Here is a 13,111-nt window from a genome sequence, read left to right on the forward strand (position 1 = left end):
CTCCGGTTTCCCCCACAGTCCAAAGACATGCAGGTTAGGTTAACTGGTGACTCTAAATTGACCGTAGGTGTGAAAGTGAGTGTGAATGGTTGTCTGTGTCTATGTGTCAGCCCTGTGATGACCTGGTGACTTGTCCAGGGTGTACCCCGCCTTTCGCCCGTAGTCAGCTGGGATAGGCTCCAGCTTGCCTGCGACCCTGTAGAAGGATAAAGCGGCTAGAGATAATGAGATGAGATGAGAATCTTGATACAGTATGAACTAAGCAGATGCCGAATTGGCCGATTGTTTTTTTTTCTCTGCTTGAATAATGTTGTGATGTAGACTGTATTTTTTCAATTAGTAGTATTTTGGTTTTCTTAATTTCCTCATTTCCCGGCAACTGTAAATGACAGATTTGCTCAGATTCACCCTTGCTCTGATTTATGAAAACTCTGACTACAAATAGAGGATGTCAGCACAACTGAAAATCGTTTAATTAGAACATTGAGTTCAGCTACAGCAGATTACAGTATGTGTAAATATCTACACACTACTGATTAATCATCAGACTCTCTATATTATTCAGCCGATCCCGTTCTTGGTTAGGAAGCTTTCACCTTGTTATTATTTATAGACATTTTCCAATCTGTGTCCATGGAATGACGAGCATTTGCCCAATTGCCACTGATTGTCATTTGACTTATTAAACAGTGTGTTTGTGCACAGGGGATGGGATGTGTGTTCAGTGAAGGGACCATATGGGAGAAGTAGGAGTAGTGATTTGATCAGCTCCCATGCTCAGAGCAAGGACAGTACAGTAATGAATCAGTTTATTCTGACATTTTTGGCAATTAAAGATTCAGTTTGTTTTACTGTGGCTGGAGTCCATTAACATTGTCAGGCACCAAGTCTTCCAGTAGAATGGACCTAGACTCCATTATCTGAAAAGACACAAACCAAAGGATGGTATGAGCTTCAGCTCCATAACTGACTGTAAATACCATATGAGATTTGTCTAAGATGAAAAATGAAACTGAACAGGAGGCTTGTGATATTTGTGATATACACATAGTGATGAATATTGTTCAGCTGCTTGGTATTCAGACCTCAAAATGATCAAAAACTGTCTCAGTTATCCTGTATTCTAGATAGTTATCCTGAATAGTGGCTGGCAGTTCCATATAATTAATTTCATGAGAGTAGTGCCAGCTACAAGGCAAACCTTAAGATATAGATAGATAGATAGATAGATAGATAGATAGATAGATAGATAGATAGAGAGAGAGAGAGAGAGAGAGAGAGAGAGAGAGAGTAGTGCCAGCTACAAGGCAAACCTTAAGATATAGATAGATAGATAGATAGATAGATAGAGAGAGAGAGAGAGAGAGAGAGAGAGAGAGAGAGAGAGAGAGAGAGAGATTAATGTAGCATGGTAACAGTTAATTCACACGTATGTGTCACTTGCTAAATACAATCTGAAGCTAATGTTAAACAGATTAGAAAAACATGGCATGGTGAAGTTTTCTGGAAGTATACATTTGGAAGGAGTCACCAGTGTCAACACTTTGTAAAGATCAGTAAATTTTCTGACACAGGAACATCAGGATAGAAATTTTTTGCAGGATTTCAGTAACATGACAAGCTGTGATTTAGTGATAGAATGACTATTTACAGTGGTGCTTGAAAGTTTGTGAACCCTTTAGAATTTTCTGTATTTCTGCACAGATATGACCTAAAACATCATCAGATTTTCATACAAGTCCTAAAAGTAGATAAAGAGAACCCAGTTAAACAAATGAGACAAAAAATATTATACTTGGTCATTTATTTATTGAGGAAAATGATCCAAATCTGTGAGTGGCAAAAGTATGTGAACCTCTAGGATTAGCAGTTAATTTGAAGGTGAAATTAGAGTCAGGTGTTTTCAATCAATGGGATGACAATCAGGTGTGAGTGGGCACTTTGTTTTATTTAAATAAGAGGGATCTATCAAAGTCTGATCTTCACAACACATGTTTGTGGAAGTGTATCATGGCACAAACAAAGGAGATTTCTGAGGACCTCAGAAAAAGCGTTGTTGATGCTCATCAGGCTGGAAAAGGTTACAAAACCATCTCTAAAGAGTTTGGACTCCACCAATCCACAGTCAGACAGATTGTGTACAAATGGAGGAAATTCAAGACCATTGTTACCCTCCCCAGGAGTGGTTAACCAACAAAGATCACTCAAAGAGCAAGGCATGTAATAGTCGGCGAGGTTACAAAGGACCCCATGGTAACTTTTAAGCAACTGAAGGCCTCTCTCAAATTGGCTAATGTTAATGTTCATGAGTCAGCCAGAGGGCTATTGGAAAAATGTTTTGTGGATGGATGAGACCAAAATAGAACTTTTTGGTTTAAATGAGAAGTGTTATGTTTGGAGAAAGGAAAACACTGCATTCAAGCATAAGAACCTTATCCCATCTGTGAAACATGGTGGTCGTAGTATCATGGTTTGGGCCTGTTTTGCTGCATCTGGGCCAGGACAGCTTCCCATCATTGATGGAGCAATGAATTCTAAATTATACCAGTAAATTCTAAAGGAAAATGTCAGGACATCTGTCCATGAACTGAATCTCAAGAGAAGGTGAGTATGTGAACCTCTAGGATTAGCAGTTAATTTGAAGGTGAAATTAGAGTCAGGTGTTTTCAATCAATGGGATGACAATCAGGTGTGAGTGGGCACTTTGTTTTATTTAAATAAGAGGGATCTATCAAAGTCTGATCTTCACAACACGTTTGTGGAAGTGTATCATGGCACAAACAAAGGAGATTTGTCAGCAAGACAACAACCTTAAGCACACAAGTCGTTCTACCAAAGACTGGTTAAAGAAGAATAAAGTTAATGTTTTGGAATGGCCAAGTCAAAGTCCTGTCTTTAGTCCAATCGAAATGTTGTGGAAGGACCTGAAGCGAACAGTTTATGTGAGGAAACCCACCAACATCCCAGAGTTGAAGCTGTTCTGTACGGAGGAATGGGCTAAAATTTCTCCCAGCCAGTGTGCAGTTATTGCTGCACAAGGGGGTCACAGCAGATACTGAAAGGAAAGGTTCACATACTTTTGCCATTCACAGATATGTAATATTGGATCATTTTCCTCAATAAATTAATGACCAAGTATAATATTTTTGTCTCATTTGTTTAACTGGGTTCTCTTTATCTACTTTTAGGACTTGTGTGAAAATCTGATGATGTTTTAGGTTATATTTATGCAGAAATATAGAAAATCATAAAGGGTTCACAAACTTTCAAGCACCACTGTATAGTTGCTACAGTGTTGGTGATAACAGGAAATGACTTGTTTCATGGAACATTCCACAACTAAATGCAACATATAAATGGTTAAACAGCACAGTGTGTTATTCAGTAATAAATGGAAAAAAAAATGTTAATTTTTGTCAAATTGTTGTGGAATAAGAGGAATAAAACACTTTAGGATGTGCACAATGCGCCATCTTGTCATTAATTGTTTTTCTGTAACAGCGTCTTTGTTGTGTTTTATTCCTTACATGTACTAAATTTCTCATCTCATCTCATCTCATTATCTGTAGCCGCTTTATCCTGTTCTACAGGGTCGCAGGCAAGCTGGAGCCTATCCCAGCTGACTACGGGCGAAAGGCGGGGTACACCCTGGACAAGTCGCCAGGTCATCACAGGGCTGACACATAGACACAGACAACCATTCACACTCACGGTCAATTTAGAGTCACCAGTTAACCTAACCTGCATGTCTTTGGACTGTGGGGGAAACCGGAGCACCCGGAGGAAACCCACGCGGACACGGGGAGAACATGCAAACTCCACACAGAAAGGCCCTCGCCGGCCACGGGGCTCGAACCCGGACCTTCTTGCTGTGAGGCGACAGCGCTAACCACTACACCACCGTGCCGCCCCTGTACTAAATTTGACATTGTTAAATAACAATATGAATCATGTACTAACCCCATTTCCACAAACAAAAATGTGATTTGTTAATTCACAAGAACCTTTATTTAACTGACAAAAGTACAAAGAAAATTTTTTCAATAGTTTTACTGATCAGCTTAATTGTATTTTGTAAATATAAACAAAGTTAGAATTTGATGTTTGCAACACACTCAAAAAAAAAAGTTGGGACAGAGGCATTATTACTACTGTATTACATCACCTTTCCTTTTAATAACCCTTTTAATCGTATGGGAAATGAGGATACTAATTGTTGCAATTTTGCAAGTGGAATTTTTGTCCATTCTTGCTTGATACAGTACTTCAGCTGCTCAACAGTCTGTGGTTGACATTATCTGCTTCTCCTCTTCATGATGTCACATACATTCTCAATAGGAGACAGCTCTGGACTGTCAGCAGGCCAGTCAAGTACACACACTCCATCTACAAAGCCATGCAGTTGTAGCTCATGCAGAATGAGGCCTGACATTGTCCTGCGGAAATAAGCATAGACTTCTCAGGAAGAGACATTGCCTTGATAAATATGTCTCTCAAAAATGCCAGTATATGCCCAAATACATCAATGATACCTTCACACACGTGCAATTCACCCATGCTGTGGGCACTGATGCACCCCCATACCTTCACAGATGCTGGCTTTTGCACCTCTCTCTAATAAACTGGATGGTCGTGTTCACCTTTGGCACTGAGAACTCAACATCTGGTTTTCCCAAAAATTAGCTGAAATGTGGACTCATCTGACAACAGCACATGTTTCCACTGTCTTTCAGTCCATCTGAGATGAGTTTGGGCCCAGAGAAATCAGCAGCATATTTGTCACATTAGCATGATGGTTTCTCAGAGAGTGTCACCTGAGGGTTCAAAGGTTACCAACAGTGGTTTCTGACCTTGCCCTTTATGCACTGAGATGTCTCCGAATTCCCTGAATCTTTTCGCAATGTTATGTACTGTGGATTTTGAAAAACCTAAAATCTTGCACCGAGAGATGTTCTTTTTGAATTGATTAACAATTCTCTCACAAATTTTGGAACAAAGGAGTGAGCCACGACCCATCCTTGCTTGCAAAGACTGAGCCTTTGGTGCATGGGTATAAAAGGAGCAATCTTGTTCCCAATTAACCTGTTTATTGTGGAATCTTCCAAAATGGAAGATTGAATATCCTATAAATTTTTCAGTCTTATTTTGCCTCTGTCCCTACTTTTTTTCTGAGCGTGCTGCAGGCATCAAATTCTAACTTCATTTATATTTACAATATACAATTAAGTTGGTCAGTAAAACTACTGAAAATCTTTTCTTTATAGGTTTTTCAGTTAAATAAATAATATATTTTGTGAAGTTGTTTGTACCAAACACTCATACATGCTTGCTGAAAATCTTACTAATCCTTTGTGTAAAATTTAAGCTCCATTTTTTGGCCTGCTTCTCCATTAGTATTCAGTTCTGTTGTATATAACATCAGTGTCAATTAATGGGAGTTAATGTGAGATAACAAGATGTCATTGTCATGACTATGACTGACAACTTCAATATATAATTAATATACAATATTTAATTACTATTATATATTTATTTTTATCTTTACCTTCCTATCAATTGTGTATTATATACAGTGTATTTAATTTAATTATGTATATAGCTGGGAAGCTGGTGCCAATCCCAGCTAACTTCAGGCGAGAGGTGGGGTACACCCTGGGCAGGTCACCAGTTGATCACAGAGCTAATTCAGAGATGAACAACAATGCTTGTTATAATTTTGCATTGTGAACACAGATAAGGAGTGATGCAAATGGTGACATTTACCAGTACTGTTATACGAAATATCATTACTGTTGGAATGGCACTTGTCTAATTAAATTAGTGGACCAGAAGTAATTGTTGTATAAAGTACAATCAATACTATCTGACCCATAAAAGAATCTGTTTTATCAGTATGTTTCAGGCATAAAAACAAACATATGTTCTAAATGGGTGGTCTAGACAGTTGCAAAACTCCAGAAATGCAAATATACATTGTAATTAATCTAATCATTCACCCAGAAAGTCAAGGTAAGCACCTGTTTAAAATAATAACTTGCAATGTTTGTGGCCTTATCTTTTAAACTTAAGTGGCCTAGTTAAGTTACCAACTTTGAATACATCTCTTCCTTTTCATGTAAGTATAATGTATAATGGATCCTACCTGAAATGTAGGGCTCAGGCCCACCAGGGACTGCATGTTCTTGTTGTAGTAACCCAGAATGTAATCCCCTGCCAGCAAGGGGAGTTCATCTTTATTCCTTCTCAACTGGTAGAGGTATAACAGAGGCACGAATGATTTAAAAACGCACACATGAAACATTACAACAGCCATCTTTGTTTCATTTTCCATTTATACCTGGACAACTTTGCCGATTTCAGCAATCTCACTCTCCTTGACCCACACAAAGGCGATGTAATCAGAGGGACTCGAAGTTAGTCTAAAGGGAAGAAATATTCAGCATAAAACAGATTTCAACACCCACTCCCAATTTTGAGGAATGCTAATTCTCTTTTGAGCCTCTTTTTGCCAGTTTTCTTTTTTGATCTCCCTGTATATCTCAGTCTGTCCCATTCCCTCCATCTATCTGTATACATGTCTCACTGTGTGACCTTGTAGAGGCCAATCCAGTCTGAGGTGCAGGCAGCAAAATTTTCCTGGATTGTGTAGGTCAGCACTGTGTCCTTATCAGCGCTCCAGTGGCCTTCAGTGCTCACACACACTAAAGACTTCTGCACCTTCTTCAGCATCTTTGAGCAAAGACACAAAACACACAAGTTCTGTTAATGGAGGCAGGGAAAAAAAATCAATACACACTTTCCTGATCCTTTTTACTAAATATTTATAAATATGTGAATATTTACATGGAGTTCATATTCGTCCAGCAAATGTCTTTTATCTTGCACATGTAAAAATATACAGGCAGAACATTTTGTGGTATTTAAAATGTAAAATGCTGTAACTAACATGACTAGTTCATAAAACATGACAGGATTAAATTTGCATTTTTGTTTTCAGAGTTCAGGAGAAACAGCATTTACCTCCAGGGTAAAAGTGCCAATGAGTGACAGGTTTATGGTCACCAACACTGTATGATGTGTCGCAGGTTTACTTGTGCTGTGTCACTTAAAAGAAATATATTTTTTTTCTGCTGATGGTGTTGTTGAGCCACTTTCTTTCTCATTTTGTGAGCATTTAGGCTTTATCCTCCGCAAGATCTGATCGGTCCAGGCTGGCTTCTGTTTCTTTACGCTGAGCAGTTATAGGCATGTTATAGTGTTATAAATAACATGTATGGATCAGAGTCCAGAACAGACTGCTGTAGCCAGTCTGCAGTCAAACACATACATTTGACCTTTCCATACTGCATTAATTCCACATCAATCAGTCAATCAGATAAAGAAGGAACATAAATTTGATCTGACTCATTACATCCTGGAGTCTAGACACAGCTTTAGAGATGATAAACCTGAGCGTCTCCTTTTTTATGGCAGCCTTTGAATGGAGTTTACGCCATTGTACTTAAGGTTTTAACTGTAAAAACTGACAAAACAGTGCCCCCTTGAGGATTTAAGGAGTAAATTGTTATAAATGTGACCGATGTAGTCTGTTTTTCATGTGTTTCAAACAAAGTGCATAGCACACTGCATATTCACTCGTATTGTATTACATTTATATGTGGTCGCTCCCTCAACCTATTCTTCTTCTTCCGGCTGTTCCCATTAGGGATTGCCACAGCGGATAATGTCCCTCCATCTACTCCTGTCCTCCGTATCTTTTTCTGTAGCACCAACCATCCTCATGTCCTCCTTCACTACATCCATAAACCTCATCTTTGGGCTTCTTCTTTTCACCTGGCAACTCCATCTCCAGTATTCTTTTCCCAATATACCCTGGATCTCTACTCTGTACATGTCCAAACCATCTCAATCTCACCTCTCTCACTTTGTCTCCTCCATGTGGTGTCCCTTTAATATTCTCATTTCTAATCCTGTCCAACTTTGTCACTCCCAATGGGAATTGCAGCATGTTCAACTCTGCTACCCCAGTTCAGCCTTCTGTCTTTTTGTCAATGCCACTGTCCCCAAACCGTACATCGCTGCTCTCACTACTATCTTTTACACTTTCTCACAACCTGATTGTTATATCCATCACTGTATAAATACATATATAAGTTAAAGTCCTTCCCACACCGTATGGCGCGGCACTGATCTCCATTTCCACAGCCCTCGGCCTCTCGCCTATAGAGATCTTGCACGTGACGTCACATCCGCTCCAGATTGTAAGCATAGCTAGGGTTACAGTGGGGGGCTAGTCCTCTGATAACCACGAGAGTTTAACTCCCCACTCGCATCTGTATTGCAGCGTGCCTTGCCAGATGGTAGTAGGTACCATTTTTATGATGGTCTTTGGTATGACCCGACCATGAATAGAACTCACAATCTCCCAATTGAGAGGTGGACACACTACCACTAGGCCACTAGCCGGTATAAATACATATATCTGATAATACATATAATACACCATATAAATTAACAAGGCAACATGCTTAGTTATTTGGTGCTTTGATGTTTTGAAAAGGACAAAATCAGAATGAAATGATTTCCAGATATAGATAGATATACCAACCAAGACTTTACATGCACATAGATGTACAAAAACAAGCCTACATGTTCAAAACCATACATCTCTTATACAGAAGGGAGAGACATCTACACACACATGCACAATGTGTTTAGTGGCTAGAGGCATGCTATACCATGGATACACATGAAATAATGGTTTGTATGTTTATTATTTAAAATGTTAGACATAAAAAAATTATATTGCCATATTTGTTTAACTGTCTGACCAATCACAGCAAACTTTGCAGTGTCCGAGGCTCTGATTCTTAAAAATGTTGTTACAGAAAAATAACTAAAGGGCAGTGTGATGTCACCACTGAAAACAGCACTGTGCAAAGTGGTGTTTGTTTGTTTGTTTGTTTGTTTGTTTGTTTGTTTGTTTGTTTGTTTGTTTGTTTGTTTTGGGGGTCCACTTATATCACAGCAATTTGCCCTTTTTTTAAAGGAATGACATACATTTTAACCACTACTTGGCATGATTGGTGAAACAAAAGGAATCAGGAAAAAAATCCTGATCTCATGAGCTTGTTTTCCATTCTTTTATTTAATTCCTTTTTCAGACTTTAGCCTCCTCTCTATAAAATTTAAGCTTAAGCCCTTGAACCATGTGCTACAAGTCAAAGCTACATTCCAGCACGTAAAGAAACAAAGACTTTGCAGATGCACCTGAAGGGATAATTCAAGGGACTTTCATTTACTGTTCAATGTAAAGAAGTACAACTGCAAGAAAAAAAGTTTCTGGCATCCTTGATTAAATAACCAACGTGTGTGTGTGTGTAAAACATCTCATTATCTCTAGCCGCTTTATCCTTCTACAGGGTCGCAGGCAAGCTGGAGCCTATCCCAGCTGACTACGGGCAAAAGGCGGGGAACACCCTGGACAAGTCGCCAGGTCATCACAGGGCTGATACATAGACACAGACAACCATTGACACCTATGGTCAATTTAGAGCCATCAATTAGCCTAACCTGCATGTCTTTGGGGGAAACCGGAGCACCCAGGCACAGGAAGAACATGCAAATTTCACACAGAAAGGCCCTCGCTGGCCATGGGGCTCGAACCCGGACCTTCTTGCTGTGAGGTGACAGTGCTAACCACTACACCACCGTGCCGCCATATATATATATATATATATATATATATATATATATATATATATATATATATATATAGTGAGAGTAAAAAGTATTTGATCCCTTGCTGATTTTGTTGGTTTGCCCACTAATAAAGACATGATCATTTTATACTTTTAATGGTAAATGTATTCTAACATGGAGAGACAGAATATCAAAAAGAAAATCCAGAAAATAACTTTAAAGAATATATATTAATTGATTTGTATTTCATTGAGGGAAATAAGTATTTGATCCCCTAGTATGCATTAGGAGTTCTGGCTTTCACAGACCAGTTAGACACTCCCAGTCAACTTGTTACCTGAACTGAAGACACCTGTTCTAACTAATCACCTGTATGAAAGACACCTGTTCACAGAATCAGACAATCAGACAGATTCCAAACTCTCCAACATGGGTAAGACCAAAGAACTCTCTCAGGACCTCAGAGACAGGATTGTTGACCTGCACAAATCTGGAATGGGCTACAAAACATTAGCAAGATGCTGGGTATTAAAGTAACAACCATTGGTGCAATTGTGAGAAAATTTACGAAGTATAACATGACCATCAATAGACCTCGGTCTGGTGCTCCACAGAAGATTTCACCTCGTGGGGTGGCAATGATCATGAGAACTGTGAGAAATCAGCCTGCAACCACACAGCGGGAGTTAGTGAATGACCTCAAGGCACCTGGGACCACAGTCACCAGGAAAACAATTGGCAACACTTTGCGCCGCAATGGATTAAAATCCTGCAATGCCCGAAAGGTACCCCTACTTAAGAAGGCACATGTGGAGGCCCGCCTAAAGTATGCCAATGATCACCTCAAAGACGTACAAAGTGATTGGGAGAAGGTTCTGTGGTCAGACGAGACCAAAATGTAACTATTTGGCCTAAACTCTACTCGTCATGTGTGGAGGAAGAAAAATGCTGCCTATGACCCCAGGAACACTGTGCCCACCATCAAGCATGGAGGTGGAAGCATGTTTTGGGGGTGTTTCTCTGCCAAGGGCACAGGGCTACTTCACCGCATCAGTGGGAAGATGGATGGAGCCATGTACCGTGCAGTCCTGAGGGACAACCTCCTCCCCTCTGCCAGGAAGTTGAAAATGGGCCGTGGTTGGGTCTTCCAACATGACAATGACCTGAAGCATACAGCAAAGGCAACAAAGGAGTGGCTCAAGAAGAACCACATTAAGGTCATGGAGTGGCCCAGCCAGTCTCCGGACCTCAATCCAATCGAAAATCTATGGAGGGAGCTGAAGGTCCGAGTTGCCAAGCGACAGCCCACCAACCTTAATCATTTAGAGAGGATCTGCAAAGAAGAGTGGGCCAAAATTCCCCCTGATACGTGTGCTAACCTTGTGGTTAACTACAACAAATGTCTGTCCGCTGTGCTTGCAAACAAAGGCTTTGCCACCAAGTATTAAGTGCTTTTGGCTAGAGGGATCAAATACTTATTTCCCTCAATGAAATACAAATCAATTAAAATATATTCTTTAAAGTTATTTTCTGGATTTTCGTTTTGATATTCTGTCTCTCCATGTTAGAATACATCTACCATTAAAAGTATAGAATGATCATGTCTTTATTAGTGGGCAAACCAACAAAATCAGCAAGGGATCAAATACTTTTTACTCTCACTGTATATATATATATATATATATATATATATATATATATATATATATATATATATATATATATATATAGTTTTTTCCCCTTGTTACATACATCAGGCCTTAACACATTCACAAGAATTGCATTGATATTAAAGCAATTTCCAAAAGAGTGTAGGTCAAAACTTGTGCTTTTACAGAGAGAACATTTTTCAATTATTATTATTATTCATATTATTCATATTATTCAATTATTATTGATCAAGATTGATTTTTTAATCTGTATTTTACAGATAAGTTTTTTTGATTGTTTTTAATATCAGCACATACATGACACTAAGAAAAATATAGATGCTACATACAGTAATGTATCAATTCAAATTTGATTACCACTTTAGTTTGAGGACATGAAAATAATTTTTGGCTGCCATGTGGAGTTCATAAATAAGTGAAGTTGTATTTTATTAATGCTTCATCATAGTTTTGCATGCAAATAGTCCAACAGCACTTCAGCCCAAGAGCACTCAGTCCCATGCTTCTGTTAGATGTAGATGCACTAAATACATGTCCAAAAAAGTAAGATGACAGAACAATTCATAGGTTTCTCAGTGCTTCATGAATATGCTCTTAATACTTTTCAAGATAACCTGTAAAAGATTACTGGAGCAAGTGTTCTAGGTGGGTGGAGCACAGAAGCATGGCAGGCCAGAACTGAGTTCTCAAAAACCCGTTTATTTTAGCTTTTCAGCCTTAACTACACATACACACACGCACGCACACAAGTCTCCAGGTTGGGGAGTAGCTCCCTTCCTCCGCTCTCCCTCTCCTCTTATAGGGCGCGGTCACTGGGGAAGACACACAAACACAGGTTAATTCCCGTCAGGTGCAGTGATTCCGCCACTTACCTTCCCTGACTCCGCCCTCCATTCACAGATCGACGCTTGACCACGCCCCCACTGCCACATACCCCCACCGCCCAACTCAGGCCGGGCAGCCGTCCGGCCTGCAGCCGACACCCCCCCACCTTGACGGGAGAGGAAGTCCGCCACAACCATCTGCGCCCCCGGCCTGTGGACCACCTCAAACTTAAACGGCTGGAGTGTCAGATACCAACGGGTGATCCGCGCATTGGCATCCTTCATGCGGTGGAGCCACTGCAGGGGCACGTGGTCCGACCAGAGGGTGAAAGGGCGCCCCAGCAGATAGTAGTGGAGGGCGAGAACCGCCCACTTGATGGCAAGGCATTCCTTCTCTATGGTGCTGTACCTGCCCTTGCGCACCGACAGCTTGCGGCTGATGTACAGCACTGGACGGTCCTCCCCCTCCACCTCCTGGGACAAAACAGCCCCCAGTCCTCTGTCCAATGCGTCCGTCTGTAAAACAAAGGGGAGAGAAAAGTCAGGGGAGTGTAACAGTGGCCCTCCACACAGTGCAGCCTTTACCTTAGAAAAAGCCCGCTGGCATTGCTCCGTCCACTGGACCAGATCTGGTGCCCCCTTTATAGTGAGATCAGTCAGTGGGCTGGTGACGTCAGAATAATTAGGTATAAACCTATGATAGGAGCCAGCCAGCCCCAGGAACTGCCTCACCCCCTTTTTGGTCTTGGGCCTCGGGCAAGCCGCAATCTCTGCCGTCTTATTGATTTGGGGACGCACCTGCCCATTGCCCAAGTGGAAGCCCAGATACCGTACTTCCACCCGCCCAATCGCACACTTCTTTGGGCTGGCTGTGAGCCCCGCTCACCTCAGCAACCCCAGGATGGCCCTCAGGTG

The 13,111-nt window shown here is 40.5% G+C and overlaps 1 protein-coding gene across 1 annotated transcript; it reads right to left on the reverse strand.

Moving 5' to 3' along the window:
* Positions 1 to 498: 498 nt before the first annotated feature.
* On the reverse strand, positions 499 to 7,812 carry inpp5kb (inositol polyphosphate-5-phosphatase Kb). The gene is made up of 5 exons (XM_060908584.1): positions 7,774 to 7,812; positions 6,584 to 6,729; positions 6,338 to 6,419; positions 6,143 to 6,247; positions 499 to 920 (listed from the first exon to the last, which is right to left on the reverse strand). The coding sequence occupies exons 1-5, from the start codon at positions 7,810 to 7,812 to the stop codon at positions 849 to 851; spliced, it is 444 nt and encodes a 147-aa protein (XP_060764567.1). The 3' UTR covers positions 499 to 848.
* Between the last annotated feature and the right edge of the window lie 5,299 nt (positions 7,813 to 13,111).

The sequence above is a fragment of the Neoarius graeffei genome, chromosome 25 (assembly GCF_027579695.1).
Source record: "Neoarius graeffei isolate fNeoGra1 chromosome 25, fNeoGra1.pri, whole genome shotgun sequence".
In the NCBI taxonomy this organism is placed as follows: Eukaryota; Metazoa; Chordata; class Actinopteri; order Siluriformes; family Ariidae; genus Neoarius; species Neoarius graeffei.